Genomic DNA, 23,136 nt, shown 5'->3' on the forward strand with positions numbered 1-23,136 from the left:
AAGTATTATTATTAAGGGCGTTAAGTAGAGTAATCTTATAATCCGTATATATAACTTATAAAAGGGGAATTTCGTAAGCCTAGAGTAATATTAATAGCTAGTTAATAACCTAACGGTAGTTAGCTTCTTTTTTATTAAATAGAAAATAGCTCGTAACTTAAAAAGTATAATTATTATTCATAGCTCTATAAATATTAAATAGTAGCATATTAAATTCACTAGTTTTATATATAGAATTTATTAATAAAATATCCGGATATTATTAAAATAGGGAAATCGTAGTAATAAGTATAATAAATAAGCTCGTAATATAGCCCGCGTCGTTACGTTAGAAGCGGTACTAATACTTTATAAAATTACGTAATTAGTTAAATAACTACTTAATAAAGGATCTATTACCTAATTCGGTATAGCAATAAGTAGCTAGTATATTAAGTATATTATAATTAATAATACCGCTATAATTACTACTTTTTAATTAGAAGCTCGAAAGGATTTAAATAAGTTAAATACCCTTATTTTATTAATTAACAATTTAGTCCTTCTTATTACGTAATAGCGCGCGGTAGTAATACATAAAAACGTTAATATTACTAAATAAGTAGTTATAATAATTATAAAAAGCGCTAATAACGGGATAAAAAAACTAGTCGCTACTTAAAAAGTTAATAATAATTTACTAGCGGTAGTTTATAAACGAGGTTAAGGATTTATAACGCTTATTTAAGTAAGTTAATTCTATAAAATATTACTATTTTTAATTATAACGCGGGCTATAAATATAATAATAAGTAATAATAGTTAGCGCCTTAGTAAAGAGTTTATATTAAATAATTCGGACTATAAAACTAGCCTCGTAAGTAGCCTTATTAAGTACTACTCTAGCCTTAAGTAGGCTAGAAAAGTACTAGTTATAAAATAATTAGTCGTATTTTATATAACTATAATTATCGTAATTAATAACATATTAATAAATAAAGAGATCGTTAACTTCGTAATTATTCTTTTTTTATAGTATATTAATATTAGGAATAGTTTTAATTAGTAGTAGCGGTAGTAGTAGTAACGGCGAGGTTAATAAAGTAGTAGTTATAAGTGGGTAAGTAGGTAGGTAGGTAAGTAAGTAAGTAAGTAGGTGGGTAAGTGGGTAGGTATGGGTAGCTAGGCTCCGTGGTCGGAGGCAGGAGCGGCCGCAGCCACACTTGGTGGCGGGATATCGGCAGGTGCTGGCAGAATATCATCGCCCTTATTCAACACTCACCAAAGCGCCCAGACAGCAAGACACCATTTTCGGATTTGCGTTCGTCCATCGTCCCCGGAACACGCGGATTCATCATACCAACAGGCAAGGGAACCATGCGATATGCCACTCACCTCATCGGCTCACTCCAGAACGTCTTGTACAGCAACATGACAATCCAGATTGTATATGCCGGAGACGAGGACTTGCCATCAGCAGACCGCGAGAAGCTGCAGTCCCGCTTCAAGGGGATCGAATTCCTGGACGTTCTAAGCGTCGTCGACGATACGACTCTGCAGCTCGTCAAGGGAGGATGGGCAATCAAAGCCTTTGCGGCTCTGTATGCGCCGTTTGAAGAGGTCATTCTCTCAGATGCGGATTCGGTCTTCGTCCAGGTCCCGGAGACGCTTTTCTTAGACCCGTCATATGAGCAGACAGGGGCACTTCTTTTCCACGATCGACTACTTTGGCAGCACTCATTCGCCGACCGTCACGAGTGGTGGAAGTTGCAGATTCACGAACCTAGCGCCACGCTAAATAAGTCACTTGTCTGGACCGAGGACTACGCCGAAGAGGGCGATTCGGGTGTAGTCGTTATTGATAAGTCGCGTCTGGATGTGCTGATGGGTCTGCTCCACGTAGCTTGGCAGAACACATACGATGTGCGCGAAGAAGTCAGCTACAAAATTACGTACGGCGACAAGGAGACTTGGTGGTTTGGACTCGAGCTCAGCGGGGCAACTTATGCCTTCGAGAAGCACTATGGCTCCATGGTTGGTTGGTTCAAGGACAAGGTCAACGACTCAATCGAGAGAATCTGCAGCTTCGTGATAGGACACGTTGATTTGCGAGACGATCTCATTTGGTACAATGGAGGGCTTTTGAAGAACAAAAAGGTTGACCCAAAAGAATTCGGGCTTCCGACTCATACCCTGGTCGACGGAACGTGGGAGAAGGGTGGGGACCGAACCCAGATGAGCTGCATGGTTGGGCACAACGTCAAACCCCTGAGTAAGGACGCAGAGTGGATTTTAAATGGCTCCATCGCATTGGCACAAGAGCTGGACAAGGAGTTTGGCTTCATTTAGTTTGCGGCTTTGTGTCTGCTTCGTCATAGCCTACGATGGGTTGACAAGTTGCATCATAAGGTACTCCTTGAACTTTGTTTCCTCTTGTCCGTTATCGTATGTATTATTTAGAAGATCAGAATAGTAGACCATTACATAGTGTAGAATATATGTTCCCCACCTTGAATCCTCTACTTCTAAGCTCCAGTCGGGCTGTAGCGCATTAAGATGCTTCTCGGATATCCTTTCTAACCAGTATAGGTACTCGCTTCGCAATGATTTTCTCCAATCTGATTTCTCCTTCCAACAAGGGACTACCTTAGCCTTGAGGCCCTTCATTAAGCACAACCTTTGATACAGCTTGATTTTGAGCATGATGAAGTGTCAGGCTCCCTTCTCTAGTCTTCAAGAATCTGAAACTCCCCATCATTTCTTGTTCGCTGAGTTAGTTCTATGTGGACCGAGTTGCGACAACGAATTGCGTCTCAATCTAGAGATCTGTCAGTGCACGTCACTATCAACGTCACAGAAGCAGGGATGGACATCATGGCACTGGGTTGAAGGAACCACGTGATGTAGTTCAAGTTTTCTTGCATTTAACTATTGGCCCCTTTCATCGTCTGGCCATCTGTCTACATATACCCATTGTTTGATACGTTTGCCAGTGATGTTAGTCCCGAAGCAAGCTTGCCTTCATTCTCAGCTTCAAGCTTCAAAAGACACAGAATCCAGACTTTAAGAAGTGCGCGTGTAGAACATGAATGCTATTGCCTAACAGGGCGGTAAAGTAGTCCGCGTTGATCTTGAGCACATCTCAATAAAGCTATCCCAATTCTCGATAGTAACTTCTGGCTACCTTCCAGTCTTCGTTTTACAGAAGGTATTAGTAATGATGTCATTGAACTCGTGTATCCTATTGGGATATCATGCGAGAGACGAACTGCGGGTACAATGTGTTCTAGCCACGTCTCTTGCAGCGCTTATACCCAAATAAATAAATCAAATATGAGGTTCATATTTAATTATTTAATTAATTTCTCGTGCCATATTTAATTATTTAACTTATTTAATAAATAATTAATTGATTTAACTAATTTCTTAATCGGGAATTAAATAAAGCTATTATAAAAATCCTTATAGTATTAACTAATAATTTAACTTCAATTAGCTCTTTTAATTAAAAAATTAACTTTTTATTTTTATAGTACTACTATAAAGCTAGTTCTTAAAATATTAAACCTCCTTTAGCGTAAAAGATTTTATTAATAATTATTATAAGGTTAAAATTAACTTCGCGAAGCTAAATACCCTTTCGTAGTCTATTACTATTATAGGGATTATAAAGATATTAAGTATAAACTTACTTAACGTTAAATAGGTTAGCTAATAGTTAATCTATTATTAAATTAAATTAAGGACTAGCTAAGGGATAATTTATAAATAATATTAATTAAGCTTAGGTACGTAGTTAATTATTATTTCTATTATTTAAAATATTAACTATTATTAATACTATGAGTTTTTTATAATACTTTTTAAAATTATAAAAGTAATAAAAACGTATAGGGTAAAAGGGACTCTCGCAGTACGGTACTTTAGAAGAACTATTAATACTTATAAAAGTAATATAAAATACCTCTTTTAATTAAGTTAATACGGTCTTAATTAACGGAACTACGGCTAAGAGAAAAAAGATAGTATTAACCGGATTAGAAAAATAGACTTTTTAATTATCTTATATTATTACGTATAAAAATAAATTATTAAAAAGATTTTAGTTCGATCTTAAAAAGTATATATATAATTAAAATAAAAATCCGCACTACTAAGCTCCTATTTCTAATCGGGGCCCTTCTCTTTATATTTTACTCTAATTAGCTCTTTTATAAATCCCTAAACTTAATTAGCTTTTTAAAAAGGATTATTAAAACTGATTACTTTATTTTATTCTAATTATCTCCTAATTTCCTTTTCCCCCAATCCTTTATAAAAAGAAATTATTTTAGATTAGTCCTAATTACTATATAGTGGTTTTTTTCCGGCTTTATAGGCGCAAAAGATCGACCTTAACGGGATCATACTTTTAAAAGAAATTATATAATATAGTATACTTTTTAACTATATAATATGCGCAATATACCCTAAGTACGCACTTAATATAATATAGTAATTTCGATACGAAAACTATTATATAATTCGGGATAAATAAGCTACCCTTTACGTAGCGGCGCCGGCTAGAAAAGTTAACGGTAAAGGTCGGTTATAATAGTTAGTTATAATAATTAGCTATAATAATTAAAAGCAGCCCTTAACCGCAGAGGTTCTAAACTTTAATAGTAACGTAGAGGTTTCTAAAAAAAGGGCTAAATAGGCTAATATTTACTACTCTTTAGAGCTCGTAAAAATTCTTTCTATCCTTATCGCTTTTAATATTACCTAAAGCTCTATTTAAACTAAACAAATCTATTAAATAAATCTACTAAATAAACCTATTAATATATAAACTACTACTCTACTCTTAATATATAATTAGTAATTAATAAGCTAAAGATGCCTATTAATAAGTCTACCCCTCTCGGGCTAAGCGCCCTCGGCTAGTTTAATACTATAGTTATCGTAGCTAACGTAAGTACGCCTAAGGATTAGCAAAGTACTCTCTAGTAATACGGAATTTAACTAAGTAATAGTACGAACGCTATAAATAGCTAAGTTAATATAGATATTAAGATTTAATATATCGATACTAGCTTAAAATTATATTTTATAGAACTAGAAATCTTTTTAATACGGGCTATATTATAAATATAAAGAAATATATAAGGGGCCCCTTAACTTTTAATAAAAAGGAGTATATAATATAGGATTTAATTACTTACGCGGGCTATTATTAAGAGGTCTTATATACGTTAGAGTAGGTATAGCTCGCCCTTTAGACAGCTAGAAGTGGGGGAAGGTTAGGAGCTATTTTAATTAGTAATTAGGTATAGAGCGTAATATACTTAGTTTTCTTTAATACGTAATATATAGTACGGCCCTAGCGGATTGCTCCGTCGGGGGGGTCCTAATTACTATATATAGTTAATTATTTTAAGCCCTCTATTTACTTTTTTTTATATAATTATTTCTTTTATTTCCTCTACTTTTTTTACTTACTCTACTTTTTTTACTTAGTTCTTAAATTTTTTTTTTAATAATCTCCTAATCCTAACTTTTATTACCCTAATTCTTTTTAATTTTTTTTATTAATAATAGTATTTAAAGAGTATAAATTAGAATTATATATATAGCTTTTATAATCGGGTCGTTATATTAATTAACCTATTACTCTCTTATACTCTTATTAATATTAGCTTTATTTATATATATATTATAATATTATAAAAGATTTTAATAAAACTTAGCTAGCCCTTAACGTTAGTATTTACTATTTCTTTATATAGTCTAATCGTAGTTAGAGAGGGTACGTTTAATAACTTCTTATTTTAACTAAACCCTCGGTATTTTAATTAGAGTCTTCGTAGTAGGGCTATTCCTACCCCTAATTAGAGTATTTAAAGGACTACTTCTCTAATTACTTAGACTAGTTTTATTAAAAACTAAGCTAAGGTATAATAAAAACTTAAGTAGTAATATATTTAATAAGGATTACGTAACTTAACAAGTCTTAGAAGTATTAATTAAGTATATAAGTTAATTATTAATAGCTATATTTAAATACTAGTTAGTAGCCTTCGTTAGTTTAATTACTTATAAAGTCTAATTAGGGTTACTATTTATTATAAATCTTTAGGTATTTTTAAGTATTTTTAAGGATTAAGATAGTAAAGTTAACTTTTTAAAGGTAATAAGTTTTTAATTAAAGCTCTTAGCTATATCTTTAATTTTTTTAAAATATATAAGGTCTATAGGAATATAATAGCCGTAATTATATAAGTTATAAATTTTTAGATCTTATTTACTAAATCTAAGGCTAAGTAAATAAAAACTAGACTTTTAAAGAGTTAGTACTTTATAAGTATTAATTATAACATAATTAGAGTTATCTGAGTTAGTATAGGGCCTATTTTTAAAGTCCTAATTATATATTATATTTTTAAAAAAACCTCTTTAAGAAAAGTCTTATTATATTAAAAAGGTAACGACTATTATATTAAAACTCGTAGTTAATTTATTAAATCTAAGCCGCGTAGAGCTTATTATTAAATAATTTAAAATATTTATAAATTATTTAGTATGCGTTATAAGTTAAATTAAGCTAGCTATATTAAACTAGATTATAAAACTATTTAAGTATATATAAACCGTATTTATATTTACTTAGTTATTATATTATAAAGACTACGTAAGTACTTATATTAATTAGTTATTAAATATAAAAAAGCGTATTAATTTAATTATAAAAGGCCTTTAGTACTTAAATATCGTTAACGAATATCCTCTCTAAATACTTAAAATCCTACTTTAAATCGTATTAATAAACTATATTATCTTATTAATTAATAATTATTCTTACGAAATAGCCTAGATCGTTAATATAAAAAAAGAAAATTACTAAGTATACTAAAATCCTAATTTTTTATATAATCTCTTAGGTTTAATAAATTAGGGTAGGGGTCTTATTTAGTTCGAAAATATTCTCTTATCCCTCTTTACTTATAATTATATTACGTACTAAAACGAGGTCTCGTATTATAACCTTTATTATAAATTCAATCTTATATTTTCGAATTTAGTTTTATAAGAGATTAGGCTATGAGCACTTAACTAGCGAGGCTATAATATAAGTATGGGTATATTATAAAACTAAAGCTTATAGAGTCCTTTATAAGGGCTCTGCTTCTTAAAAAGTTCTTTTATAATACGATCCGTATACTAGTCGCTAAGTTATCGGCGTCCTATCGCCGGCCGCATCCCGAATCTATTATAAGTTCTTATATAATAAGCGTTTTTAAAAGTTATAATAATTAGTTAGGACCTCTATTACTTTATAAAAGCTCTATCCTATTTAAGTTTTCTTATTTTCTTAACTTTTAAAAGCCTTAGGTCGCTAATTAAAAAAGGGAAGTACGTCCCTTATATTAAATTAATTAAAAAAGTCGAATTTATAAGGAGTTAAGATTATTTAAAAAAAACTAATTTATTTAAGTACTAGGCTTAGTTAATAGTTAGTATGCGTTTTATATTAATAATTTATATTAAAATTAACGAATTAAGAGCTCTTAGTATTTATTATAGTCCTAGGGTTAGTCTTATTAAAAGTAATATATTTATTTAAATTCTATTTTTTTAGTTAGTATTTAGTATTACTTTCGAGGTTCTTTATCGTAATTAGGCCTTAAATTCGTACTACGTCCTTTTTATTATTTCGTTTAAAAAGAGAGATAGGGAGAGAGGAGGCTATTATAAATAGCTAGGTTAGTATTTATATAGTAAATTAAGAAATAAAAATTAAAAGAGGTTTAATTAGTAATAATTATAGGGAAGTAGTAACTTAGGTCTAAAAATATAAGGGAAGGCTAAAGAATATTTAAATTAAAAACGGTTATTTAATAATAGTAGTAATAATTAAAAAGGGAAAAAAGAAAAGTTAAATAGTTAAGTAAAAAGCTACCCTTTTATACTAATTATAAAACGGCCTTTATTAATTAAAAAAGAAAGTACTAAATTATAAATAATAAAAAGGCCCTAATCCTATAATTTATTCCTTTTTTTTTTATATAATAACTATAATTTAGTATTAATTAGCTAAGAGGCCTATAATACTTTCTTTTTTAATACCCTAGATCTAAGGGGGAGTATATAAAGGCCTTTCCCTAATCCCTCTAATCCCTTTTTATTTTATTTTTTTAATAATAGCTTCTTAATCGTAATTATCCTTTTTTACTTAGTCTCTTTTTTTTTTACTAATATAATCTATTTATTTATTATATTTAATACTTTAGTTATTAATAATATATATTAAATTATTAAAACTATTTATTACAACGTCCGGCCTTAGTAATATTCCTCCTTTATTTTTAAAAAGGTTAATTCCTTAAAGACTTAGGGCTATAAGTTCCGAGAGGTTAGTAAAAAGTAGACTATAGTAAGTACTATTCTATTTAATCTTTTTAATTCCCGTCCTAATTTAATATTCCTCCTTTTTAAATCCTTAAGATTATTAATTAATTAACTTTCTTTTAAATTAGTTAAAAAGCTTTATACCGAATTCTATATTATTAATCCTTAAGTTAATAAGTATATTAAAGGATAAATAGCTTAGATATTTTAGTAATTAATTACGAATTAGAACGTTATTAAGAAGTACGTTTATAAATAGGGTATCGTAAGTAGATCGTTTTTATAGAGCCGTTAGGTTTTTATTAATTATAATTACGCTAGTCCCTTTAGCCCTCTATTTTAATAATTAAGTAAACGAACCCTTATTATTAATTCTTTACTTATTTAGGCTTATAGTATTTAGAATACTATACTTTATAATTATTATACGCGGTTTTTTTTAAAATATATTAATTTTAATATTAATAAGCTAGTTAGAAAGATAGTCCCTTATTTTAAGTGCGTTTTTTTACCGAATTATTTTAATAATTAATATAGTAATTATATATATTCTAAAAGCGAGAAATATTACTTTAAAAAAAGCTAAGATTAGTAGGATATTAAATAGTCCGGGGCCGACCTTACGTAAAGCTATTATTATTATTATATAATAAGTAATAATAGGGTAGCGTCTTTAATCCTAACTAATATTAAAAAAATTAAAACTCTAATTTATATAGTTTCTAACTATATTAATAATACTAAGGCCGAGGAGGATAAGTACGATTTTGTTTTGAAAAACGCCTTTTTAACGTACCTTATTAAAAACTATATATTCATAATTTATAAAAGTTATTAACGTTTTAAAATAAAATAAGTAGAGTAAGAGGTTATATAAGCTAAGCTAGATACTAAACGGGCTTAATTAAATAAAGAACTAAGCTTTAATACTTAAGGGGAGAGATAGGGTTTTTTAATATAATAATGTAATTAATAAGTAAAGTCGTTAGGTTTTTAATTATAATAGTTAAAAAATAATTCTTCTTTTTTTATTATCCTCTTATATTTTTATTTTAAATCTAAGTAAAGAGATAACTAAAGAATTAGCTAGATTCGGTAATATCCTTATAAAATAAATATTTAATATATAAAACTCGTAGTTTATACTAAGAATCGGTAGTAATAAAGAGTAATTTACTTTTTTTAAGAAGCTTTTATTTATAATTAGGTTTATTTAATAAGTAGTTAAGTATCCTCGTCCTTAGAATCTATTATATTATTATTATAATTAAAAAGTAAGGTCGTAGTTTTAGTTATATTATTTTCTAAAAATAAAAAGTTAACTAAGTTAAAAATAAAGTTATTATAAAGATTAGACTTATTAGGTAATAAGTAAAAGCCTTTTAAAAACTTTAAAAACTTTTTAAATTAATTACTAATATAAGTAGCCCTTATAATTAGGTTATTAATAAGCGTTTTTAGTTAATATAACGATCCGTTCGGAGTAGCTAAGTAAATATAAAAAGGTCCTTATTAATAATAATTAAGCTTTTTAAAAGTTAATATATTAATCCTCTATTAAATATTAAGAATAAGAACTAAATTATTAAGCTATAACTTTATTAATTAAAAAGAGTAGGAGGAGTTAAACCGGTTATAGGTTCGGGCTTAATATTAAGTAACTTTATTAGTTATAACTTCTTAGTTATTTATTAAAAAAGTAAAAGCTTATAATCGGGCCTAAACTTTTTAATCCGTTATATATATATTTCTTTAATTAAGTACTTTTTAAATTGCCGTCCTTTTTTTAATTAGGGTCGTTATATAATAATTATAAATAAAATAGAACGGTATATAACTTAATAATATTTTAATAATTATTTTATTTATAAAAAGGGCTATAGTAAGTATAAGTTTAATATCTTTTTTTCTTAATTTAATTAAATACGAAGTATATACGCGATAGGTTAGTAACTCTTTTTAAAGAGCTCGTTAATACGAGGGTTATAAGCTAATATAACTTTTTATTAAGTACCATATCGTTAATTAAGCTAAGTAATAGTACCTATATTCTCTCGTCCTTGATTGATAATTAAAGTATTATAAATCTTATAATAATAAATAATATCTTCTTAAATAAACTTCGTAATATTTTTTAATATAGCGTTTATTATAATCCGTACTTCTAAGTATTTTATAAATTTATAATGCGCCTTAACGACCTTTTATTTATTTATATACTAAACGTTTAAATAAACCCTAAAAAAAGGTTCGTAAATCGGGACCGTAAATATATAGGGGTTATTAAAGTATTGTAATTTAGCTTTTTAATAAGCTTTATAAGTTATAATTAGCTCCCGGGCTTAAGTATATATTCCTAGTTAGTAATATTATTTTATAAAATAAAAATAAATAGCCTCTCGTCCCTAGTACTTAAATTTATTATATACTTTATTAATTAGATCTATTTAACAGCTCTTATTATTAATTACTTAAATAAGTTAGGGACGAGTCTTCGTTCTTTATTAAAATAAAAGTTTATTTTATATAATAAATCGCGTCGCTATTTATTTAAAACGTCTAAACTAATTAAAAAGTATACTTATTAGCCTCTTTAAAATAAATAAAAAATAAGTAATTTATCTTAAAAAATCCGATTATTATTTATTTAGCGCTAATATATTAGTTAGAATATTTATTTCTTATGCTTAATTAATAGTAATATTACTACGGCTATATATTGCGAAAAAAAGTTTTTTATAATATATATTTATAAAACTCGTACGTTAATAAAGTCCTCGATATTTTTATTAAGCTCTATTTTAACTAAGTTAAATTAGGTAAGGATTTTTTTAAAAAGCTATTTATTATAGTAATTTTCTTTTCGTTAATATACTTAATTTTAAAATTAAAAAGTTTAATTTAAAAGAGCTAGTGCGTTATTATTATTAATAATAAGTTATTTACTATGCTATTAATTTAAATAACTAAGATTTAAGCGTCGGCTTTTAATAAAAAGTTAATTCTAAATAGATAATTATAAAAACGCTTTAAGCTTATTAAAACGCCTCGTATTTTAAGCTTATTAAAATTATAATTAAGTTCTAGCCCGTACTATATCTCGCTCTTATATTAAGTAATAATATACTTATTATTAATAATTTAACTAAGTATATTACCTTATTTTTTAATATTAATATTTATTATAAGGATAATCTACTTAGCCTCGGTACTATAGTTTAATAAAACTAAAATAGGGGTTATAATAATTACTTTTTTAAATATTTTTATAACTTCGATTTATAATACTTCTTATTTAAAAAACTAGTTTTTACTAAGTAAAGAGTATAATAGGGCCGTTATAAAAAAAAATACTTAATTTAGTAGCGGTAAAAAGTAATAATATTAAAAAACGATCTAATTTCTAAAACGTTTAAGTATTTTATTTATTTAAGGATCTTAAGGAATTTAACTTAATTAGGCTATCTCTTTTTTATATTATAGAAGTAGCTTATAATAACTATAAATAACTAGTACTATTATAACTTTACTCTAAAAATAGTATAGCTAGCTAGCTTAATATTAACTAGAACTTAATTAATATTCTAAAAGTATTTATAAACGAATTACTAGATCCTAGGATAGTTAGTTAAATATTTATCGTTATAATAAGATCATAGGCTTTTAACTACGATATTATTAATAAAAGCGCTATAGTATTTCGAAATTAGGTTATAAAAAATACGGGTTATAATTTAATAAAACTAAATTACTAAATTTATTACCCCCTATAAAAGGGTATAGTATTTATATAGCCCGAGTAGAGTTAAGAAAGTTATTAAATCGTAGCTCTTTTTATTTAAAAAGATCTAATCGTAATTAGAAAAGAAATTTAAAAAGGAGATAAGCTAATTTATAATAAATTCTTTTAAAAACTCGTTAGTATTAAGTAGTTACTAAGCGTTTCGAAGAGTAATAGTATTAATTTTAGTTATTAAGTTAATTAGCTAAAAACCGCCGTCCTTTTTTATTATTAAGAAGTAGGGGTTCTAATATATAATATAGCTTTCCTTAATAATATTTTAAGTAATATATTTTTAAATTATTTTAAAAGCTTTTAATAATAAAGTTTTTAAAATAGGGATACCCTTTATTTATTAAGCTTTATAAAATACAGTTTTAATTAATTATAATAGCGTAATTATAGGGTCGAGACGGCCGTATTTAAAAAAGTCCTATATTAGTACTTTTTTTTAATTAAGAAGTATTTACTTAAAGAGATCTTATTTACGAAATAAGAAGTAGTTATAACTTTTAAAAATAGCTTAAAGTCGATCGTTCGTTAATTTAGAGCTTAGTTTTATATTTAAAAACTTAGGTATAATAATATTTTTAGAAGGGCTTAATTAGTTTCGTAACTTATATTTAACCTTTTTAAGCTTTTTAAGTTTTTAGTAAGGATTATTATTAAATATTAATTTATTAAAGGGCGTATTATTAATTAGTTAGACTTTTTAGTCTTTTTTTATATATATCGTATTAGCTTTAGTAATATAGAGAATCTTATAAAAGGCTTTTTTAGTTACTTTATATAATTTTAATATTTCTTATCTTAGTTTCTTAATCTATCGTTCGATATATAATTCCTCTTATTAAAAAATAAGTATTCTCGTTAAGAAACGTAAATCGTTTTAATTAGCCGATTCTTTCGGCGTATTTCTAGCCTTAGTACGAGTAGTTATTATTACTTTTTTAATTTATATAATTTAAAACTAAATTATATAAAGCGCAACTATAATTATAATTTAGTTAGCTTAGTTTTAGTTTAAAACTACCGTAATACGCTCGTCTTTTTTTAATTTAAATTCTAAATAAGGGTTATTAAAACTAATAATATTCTTAGTTATATTACTAATATTTAGGTTTTTAATCCGAAAACTTCCTTTACGTATTATTTAAAATAGGGTAAAATATCCTTTACGTCCTAAAAACCGTTCGTTTTAATTATCTTTATAGGGATTCTTAACCTCGCGTTTTTAATATAAATTAGAGCGGTAATTATTAACTTATTATATTTAAAAAATAGTTTAGTATTTTATATAAATAGAAGACTTAGTAATAACGGATTAGAGGTCTCTCGCTCGTCCTTAATAAAAAAATAAGTAGTTATTTTAAACTTACTAATTTATATATTTATAAAATAGAAGCTATTAAAAGTTATTTAGCTAGCCGGATCGTACTTAAACGTTTATATCTAGAGTTTTATTACTATATAAAAAATACTAGCTTTCTTAACGTATTATTTTAAGAAAATATTAACTTACGCCCTAATATTTAAGATTATAATTATCGTCGAACCTTTATTATTTTAATTTATACTAAATATTTAGATTTTTAACTATAAATGGGCGTTTAAAATTATAAACATTAAAAATTTAGAAGTCGGATTAGCGCCTCCAACTTTACTAACTTTTATTATATAGCTCGATCTTAAGAAGAGGTTCTTATTATACTTATTAAAAAGATCCTTAATATCCTTTTATTATTATCTATTCTTTACTAAGTTAATTAAGGATCTTAGAGCTTTTAATAAGATTTTATTAGTATTAAAATACCCTTAATTATATATTAAAATTATTATTATTACGGTATATTTTAGTAAAATCTTTTATAAGAAGTTTATAAAAAGCGAGATCGGGGCCTCGAGCCTCTTTTCTATTAACTTTTTAACTTTAACCTTAAGGTTAAAATCGCGGGGCTAATTTATAATTATTATTTTCTAAGTCTTATAAAAGAAAGGCTCTTAGGTTTTTTAAATATTAGTATTATAAATACTAATTAGGATTTTAATAAGCTAGGGCCTAGAGGTAGATCTAAAAATTACGTTCTTTACTATTTTAAGAACTTTGTTATTATTATTAGTTTTTTATAATTTTTCTTTTTTAATTAGAGAAAAAAACCGTTTTTCTTTTAAATTATAAAAGCTAACTTAGGCTATTAATACTATACGTCTTTTTAAAATATAATTTAGTTATTAAGGTACGATTCTTAGGGGGTCTTTTTTTACAAATAATATAAATATCCGCTTAGTTATAGTAACCTAAATTAGGTCGTATTACGTAAACGTATTTAATTATATTTATAAAATTAGTAAAAGGGAGTATAAGTATAGTTTACTAGAGTAGTCCGATTTAGTAATTTAGAATTTACTTAACTAAAAGCTTAGTATTTTCTTTAGTTAATATATTTACTACGTAAGAAAAAAAGGTAATACGATTAGTAATTACGTGTTTTTTTCCGTTTTTAATTATAATAAAGGGGATATTATTTATAAGCTTATACCCGTTACGCTTTTCGTAATACTAAGCTCCCTAAGTTAAAATAATAAGATAGGTATCTTTATTAAGAATATACTAATCGTAATCTTTAATAATTCAATAGTATTAACTTTAGTAGTATTAATAGCGATCACTAGGTTTTATAATTAGGGGTTAATTAAGATACGCAGCGCTTATATTAAATATATAAATAAGGCCTTAAGAGTAAATACTATTTTAATAAATTCTTAGCTTACTTATCCTATTAGCTAGGTTAAAATTAGTAGTATTATTAATAGCTACTTAAGTAACCTAGACCTTTATTATTAATTAGTAATATTATTAATAGTTTAGATATTAATACTAAGTATTATTATGCGCTTAAGGAGTAGGGGGTCGTAATAAGGGTTTAGGTTGATTTTAATTATTTATAAAAAGTAAGCTATATTCTTTTTTATACATAATTATATTAAAAAGTCTTATTTTAAACTTTATATATTTTATAAATTTAATAAAGCTATCTAAAATAACCCTAACTTCTTTTATTATTACTTTTCTAATATTAGTATAAAACCGCTTATATACGGCCTTAATTAGGCTCTTATTAGTTATAATATAGAGGTTTTATTACTTAGTAAGGGTAATTACGTTATTAATTTTAATAAATAGTACCTAAGTAGAGTTTAAATTAGAAAACGAAATAAGTAGCCCCTTAGTAACTTTCTTAATTTACTCTTTTTTATTTAAAAAGTAATTAATATCTTATTTTCCGTACTTTTATAAAAAGAAATCTTTAGCTTAAGCCTAAAGTAATTTTTTAATTACGTTTTTAATTAAAGTTTAATAATCTCTTTTTATAATATATATAATAAGCTTATTTTTAAATTAGTCCGGGACCTTACTAATCTCGTACTAGTCCTCGAACTTTTTTAAAAAGTTTATAATATTATCGTTTTTAAAAACTATAGTCCCTTTTTAACTAGGGAACGGTATTTTATAAAAACTTATATTTTTTATTAAATTAGGCTAAGGAATTATAAAAACCTTAGTTTAAAATATAATAATTTAGATCTAAGTAGTAATAATATTTAAGAGGGTATTAATTAAAGTATTTATCCTAACCTAAGCTATAACTAGTTTTTTTTAATTAAATTAGTAAGTAAATTTATTAAAAAGTATAGCTTTTTTATTATTAAATAACTCCGCAGCCTATAAGTTTTAATAAACCGTAAAAACTAGTTTAATAAATAGTCTATTTAAAATAAAAAAGTTAAGTTCGTATAATTAAACGTCCTAAGAAGCGCTAATAGTAATAAAAATAGCGTATTAATTATTTATATTTATAATCCGAGGTTATTAAAAATATAGTTCGTCGATTCTATTTATAATCTTAATAGTTTTATATTAATCTATCTATTTTAAATAGAGTTCAAAAAGAGAGGAGGGGAGCTATTTTAATAATTAGAACGTAGTTATTATTTTAATTAATATAATTTAAGCCGTTTTTTTAGTCCTTATTATATATATAACTAAAGTTTTAATTAAATATCGTATTAGGCCTATAGTAATACTAATTAAAATTATTAATAAGTTTAATTAAAAACTAGTTTTATAAGCGCCCTTAGCCCGACGTATCCGCACTTTTAAATAAGTTTATTATTAAGTTTTTAAGCTATATTGATTAGCAGGGAGCAGTCTAATTAAATAACTAGCTATACCTATTAAGGTATTTTATTAATTCTAATTTTAACTTATTATTTATCTTATTATATTATCGTAGTGTTTTATACTTAGGCTTAATCCGGTCCTAAGTATCCGCGTTTTTATTTATTTATTTATCTTATTTACTTCTTAAGGTCTATTATATCCCCCGTCTTATTAAATAAAAAGCCCTTTCTTATACGTTTTCGTTTTTATATCTTAATTATCTAATTATCTTTTTTTAAATTAAAGTCCTAATATTTATATTCGTTTTAATTATTATACCGTTTTCTTTAATTAATTATTTAAAGTATTTTTAATTAAGTTGGGTTTTTTTTTACTTATTTTTTTATTTAATAAGGAAGGGATTTTTAAAAAGGGAGATTATTAAAAACGTATAAAGTAAAAAGGACTCTCGTAGTACGGTATTTGAAAAAAACTATCAATACTTATAAAAGTAATATAAAATACCTCTTTTAATTAAGTTAATACGGTTTTAATTAACGGAGCTATAGCTAAGGAAAAGAAAAGAATATTAACTAAATTAAAAAAGTAAACTTCTTAATTATTTTATATTATTACGTATAAAAATAAATTATTAAAAAGGCTTTAGTTCGATCTTAAAAAGTATATATATAATTAAAATAAAAATCCGCGTTACTAAGCTCTTATTTTTAATCGGGGCCCTTCTTTTTATATTTTACTTTAATTAGCTCTCTTATAGATCCCTAAACTTAATTAGCTTTTTAAAACGTACCGCTAGGACTAATCGCCCTACCCTATTTTAATAGTAAAAGTAGCTTATAACTATTATAATAAAAAAAGAGGACTTAAATAACGAGAAAGAGGAGGACTTACTATCTTTTTTATATACTATTTTTATTAATAATTATAAAGCCCCTTTTTTATATTAAATAACTAATAGCTTTATTTAGGTATATTTTATCTCTTTTCTAGCTATCTTAATCCTTATTTAAAATAAAGAATAATTATTATAGTATAGAGCGGAGAGTTATTTAACTTAGTATAATACTTATTAAGGACTTACTAAGTATTAATAACTAATAGTTAGAAATATTTTTACGAATTAAAATTATGATTAAAAAGTAGCTCTACCTACTCCCTACATATATATTTAAACTAAATATAACAAAAGATACTATTTAAAATTGAAAATTAAAAAAGAGGTTAGGATATAAATTAATAACGAGCTAATTACTAATAAAGTAGTATTACTTACGTTAATTATAATTACGACGCTACGATTTAAAAAGCTATAAGATCTATTTCTTTTTTAAAACATTTATTATATAACCTCTTTTCCTCTTTAAAATAGTTAATAAAATACTTAAGACTTATTATTACTTTTTATAAATAGTTATAACCGTCTTTTTTACCCTAGCCTTAGTATTTTATTATTTAAAAATAAAATAGCTTAAGTACTACCTTTAGCTTAGCTAATAATTACTAATCGTTATTATTAAAAACGTCGTTAATAGGGATCCGTTACTTTAGATCCTTATAAGCTCGACTAGTTACTAAAAAAATATAGATCTACTTTTTTTTTTATAAAGAATACTATATTATAAAATATATCGAATTTCATTTTATATCGTTATTAAGTATTAATATAAGCTCTTATAACGACTTTTTAAAGAGAGTAAATATATTATTCTCGTCGGTCTTATTACTAACCTCGAGGAAGGCCTTATATTATTAAAATAATAAGTAAATAAATTTAATAACGTTTTAAAGCTTATTAATAAGGCCCCTTATATACTAGAGGTTAAGATCTTTTTAAAATTACTTAATATTAATTAATATATTTAATTCTTATTTAAATACCTCTTTATTATTACTAAATAAAAAGGCCCTACTAATGAGGTTAAGGATATAACTATAATATTTAATCCTTTAGTTAAGAATATTTTCTTAAGTATAAGTATAAAATAATATAGGATATAAATAACCTAGGTAAGTATCGTTATTTAAAGTATTATTATAAATAATCACTCCGACTTAATTACTTAATTCCTAGTTATTTATTATAGACTTTATAATTTAGGTAATATTAGCTTTATTATAAGTACTATACTATTATTATAAAATAATAAGGTATTATATTTATTACTTAGTATGGTTTAAAAAGTAAGTAAAGACGGTAATAATAATATTCCGTATTAGCGAGGTTTATAAATTAAATAATAAATAGACTTTTATTATTAACCTCCGGATTTCTATCCTAATTATATCTTTTTTTTTAATGAAGATCCTACTTAGCTCCTTTTTTATATTTCTATATAATAATAAAAGTTCGTTAGTAATATTATAATTTAATTAATGAAAGAGGGCCCGGAGGTAAAGATCTTAAAAAGTTATAAATAAGCTATTATTATTAATAACATACCTAATTACTAATTCTTTAATTCTCGTTACTTAGCCCTTTATAATAGTATTAAAAATAAGTTTTTATCTTTTTAATATAGAGTCGTACTCTAAGGATTTTAATAAATATAATAACTCGCTAGAGCCTAGATTTATTATTTAGTATTTTAACTTTAAGTAAGTTATTACTAAGCTTATAATTACTATTTTAAAATAAGTAATAATACTTATTTTGTTATAGCAATAATAAAATTAAAAAACTTCGCTTTAACTATTTTTATTATAAATCTCTTAAATAAAGACCCCCTCTAAGTAAATCTACGACTTCTTTAGCCTTATAGCCTTTTATAATATTAAATTATTATTAATAAAAGTCCTCCTTTTTTAAATTATTTTTAAAAAGGTGAAGAGGTTATTATAATTCTTAAAGTTAGTTAATAATACGAGGCTAGCGTTAATTAGGGTCTATAGTTACGAAGTAATTTAAAATAGCTACTACGTATTAAAAATTATATAACTTATTACTAATTAATTAATTATAATATAGCGAATCGATTAATATATAATTCAATTAATTTCGATAATAATTATAATAGTTATAAAGGGTTAGAAATAGTAATACGTAACTTCGTTAGTTTTATTAATATTAAAAAAAGGGGGTACTAGTTAACTAGTATAGGTTTTTTAAATTCCTAAATAAAATAAAATACTAAATCTAGCGCTCTATACTACTTAGGGGTTTTTTTATATAATAATTATTAATAATCTATTTAATGAAATAGTATAATACTATTGGTATCCTTATTATAAGGTAGTTAGTTCGAACCGTAGTTAACGAAGAGATTAATTAAACTATATAAATATTTACGTAATAAGTATAAAAAAGAGGTTATAACCGTAAGTTAAGCTAGTTATAATAATTATAAATAGGGCCCCTAATTAGCCCTTATATAGTCGGCTATATACCGTAATTAAATTAAATTTCTAATCTAATACTAACTTTTTTTTTTTTATTAATTTAACCGCTATAATTAGAAATATAATTCGACCTTGGGCCCGTTTACTAAGTCGTCTCTTTTTCCCCCTTTTCTTTACTTTTTTTATATAACCTATCCCTCTATTTATATAATAACTTTTTTACTACTTATAAATTACTCTAATCCCTTATTTAATACTGCTTTTATAAAAGCGTTTGCGAGGTTATGTTTATTATTAATTTAATAAATCTTAAGTATCTCGCGCCTTTTATATAATTACTTAAGGGCTATAATATTAATTATAAGCCTCTTTTCTTTTATCGTTCCTAATTTAATAAAGTATTCGTATAGCGAGTAAGAATTAATATAAATAACCATTAGAATAGGTAAAAGGCTAATTTAATTAGTAATCTTTCTTAGTATTATTAAAATTATATAAAAGAGGTTAACGCCGTTAATTATATTATAAACCTCTAACGCTAGTATACTTCTTATTACTTACTTATTTTTAATTAATAAATAATAGATTATATTATTATATATAATAAATTCGCTCTTACTTATACTCTTATTAACTAAGATAATAATATACCCTAATTACGAAATAAGGTTATTATTATTTATAAATAACTTATTAATAAAGACGTAGAGCTTATTAATTATAAGGTTAATTAGGTAGTAGACGAGACCTCGATCGAGATTTATTTATTATTACTTAAGCTACTTATTAAATACCTCGACGTTTTATTTAGTTAGATTTATAGCCTACGCTACCCTAGCGTAGTTAAAAGTTATTTTAGGTTAATAAATACTTATAATATATACCCTTTATATAAGCTTAGCTTTATATTACTTTTTAATCTTAATTACGTTTAGATTAATAAGGTTAATCTTTTTACCCTACCCCTTTTATTAAAAAACGACGGTTTCTTTTTTAATTATAAAAGTCTTGCCGTTAAATACTAAGGGGGTGTTTATTATAAAGACCCTTTTTAGTTTTATTATAAAGCCCGCTTTCTAAAGCTCCTTATCCTCCTTTTTTATAAAGTTAATATTAAATAAGCCTACTATATTATTAGTCTATATTCTAACGATCCTAAATTAATTACCTTTATACTCCGTAACTAATAAGTATAAGTTATACGTAAAAGTAATTATTAATAATTAATTAATATAAAAATCGTAATAAGTAGCTTATTAATAAGTGCCCGATTCTATAAGCTTATATAGTAGCTTAAGTACTTTAATAATCGTATCTTCTAGGTACTTACTAGCTATTTCTTTTAATAAATAGGCTAGGATTTTCTTTATAAGCCCTATAACTAATTAGGTATAGGCCTAGGTAATATTATAGCTCTAAATCTCGTATCCCTTCTTTTATAATAATACTATTAATACTATTATTAATCGTTAGTTATAGTACTATATAGTAAGTAATTATATAAATAGCGTCGCCTTTTTAACGTTACCGTACCCTTAAATTACGTATCTAGACTTCTCGTATAGCTAGGGTATTCCTTTTCTTTTTGTTTTATAAACTATTTATAATTTAAATATATAGAGGTTTATATATTTTTCTAAGTTATATAGGATAAATTAATAAACCCCTCGATTATAAAAAATATTTATTTTAATAAGATCTAATCCCTTATATAGCTTTTAAATAGTTATAATTATACCTTCTTTACGTAATTTAACTACTAGCTCAAAATCGGCTTTTTCTTTTATTATATAAAAAGTATTAATTACCTCGTTACTAATAATAAATTACTATATTAAGGCTTGCCGTTATAGTCTTCTATAACGTCTCGCTAGTAATATTAGTACCTTTTTAGCAATTTCCTTTTCCTTATTATTTATTAGTACTATTATAACGATTTTATTAAGGATAATTTCTTATACTTTTACTACGGGTTATATAATTTCTCTTAGCTCTTCTTTTTTTTATAAGTTAGAAATTACCTCGTTAAGATCTATATAATACGGTCTAATTATTATAATTAATACTTTAAGTAGCTAGTTACGATCTCTCGTAACTATATAAGAGCGCTTATTAACGGAAATTAACTTATATAACCTAGCCTATTATTAAGTAATTTCGTATTATACTTATATATCCGAATTTAGTAGTATATTTAAATTACCCCCTATATTGGGCCTATTGCGCATAGTAATTACTTTATTAATTTACCTTTTTATACTTATTTTACGCAATACTTATATTACTTTTTTAATTACTTAGGCTCGTTAGCTTATACTTAGTAACGGTAATAAGGTTAAAGTTATTCTTAAATATATTCCAAATACTAATAACATTAGTATAAGTCCGTTAGGCCTTATAGTATTATTATAATATTTAAGTACTATTTAGAGGCATTTATTATTAATAAAATCCGGATTTTCTTTTTTAATAATTCTAAACGCCCTTTTTAACTACTAGTATACCCTTTTTACCTTTCTAATACTATAATACGTTTTAATAAGTACGACTTTTAGTTATATACTATAAGCCGTCGTATTATTCTTAAATTCTACCGATTTAAAACTAATACTGGCGTTAGTTCTAATACTATTTAGTAGTCTCTAGTATATATTAATCTAGCTTGTTTATAGGGCTACTTATACTATCTTTACTTATAAATTCTAGAGGAATTACTCTACTTAAAAAAATATAGTTACGTTAATTATATATAATACTAGCTAACTATTTAAATAAAAGATATTAATAACGACTTCTTAATTAAAGTTAAGCTTATTACGTAATTTAAATTTAAATTTATATAAGCTTTGCGTATTTATTTAATATTAATAATATACTTTTGTTAACTACTCTAATACCCCTATTTTAATATTATTATTACTTAATTACTTTAAGAAGTTATATAGCTTTATAACTAACGAGTACTTAAATCTCTAATATAGTTTTCTAAGCTTACTTTTTATTAAGTAATTAATTAACTTCGTATTATTAATAAGCTTTATAAACGTATATCCCTATTATTATTTAATTATTTTGAAGTACTTATTACTAGAGATCTTATTCCTTATATTATTAAATATAATACCTAGTCGATCTATATTTTTTAAATATAAGAGAAATAGGGTATTAATAAGTAAAATATAAAAAGTTATCGTTCTAAAGTACGTTTTTATTTTTATTATACTTAGGGTAACGATTTCCTTACTTAGGCCGAAACTAATCCTCGTAATACCCGCTATTAATATATTAAGCGTTATTAATATAATCTTTTATAGTACTTAGAATTACCCTTTTCTTCTAGTTAACTATTATAATACCCTAGTATTTAAAATAATCCTATAAAAATTATTTAAGTCGTACCTTTCGCTCGCGTAAAATACTTATATAAGCTTAGTATTTAAAAGATTTAGTTAGTATAAAAAGGACCCCT

General features: G+C 25.0%; 2 protein-coding genes across 2 annotated transcripts in view; both read left to right on the forward strand.

Moving 5' to 3' along the window:
• Nucleotides 1-1,356: 1,356 nt before the first annotated feature.
• CLUP02_10383 (uncharacterized protein) lies at nucleotides 1,357-2,328 on the forward strand (the record flags this gene model as incomplete). The annotated part of the gene is made up of 1 exon (XM_049289359.1): nucleotides 1,357-2,328. The coding sequence occupies one exon, from the start codon at nucleotides 1,357-1,359 to the stop codon at nucleotides 2,326-2,328; it is 972 nt and encodes a 323-aa protein (XP_049146504.1).
• Nucleotides 2,329-18,243: 15,915 nt separating this feature from the next.
• The window catches only part of CLUP02_10384 (uncharacterized protein), a gene marked incomplete at both ends in the record, with an annotated part of 33,596 nt that continues 28,703 nt past the window's right edge, over nucleotides 18,244-23,136 (forward strand). Inside the window, one exon of the mRNA XM_049289360.1 lies at nucleotides 18,244-18,248. Within this exon, the coding sequence (XP_049146505.1) occupies nucleotides 18,244-18,248 (5 nt within the window). The remainder of the gene's footprint in view (nucleotides 18,249-23,136) is intronic.

This window comes from Colletotrichum lupini, chromosome 5 (assembly GCF_023278565.1).
Source record: "Colletotrichum lupini chromosome 5, complete sequence".
In the NCBI taxonomy this organism is placed as follows: domain Eukaryota; kingdom Fungi; phylum Ascomycota; class Sordariomycetes; order Glomerellales; family Glomerellaceae; genus Colletotrichum; species Colletotrichum lupini.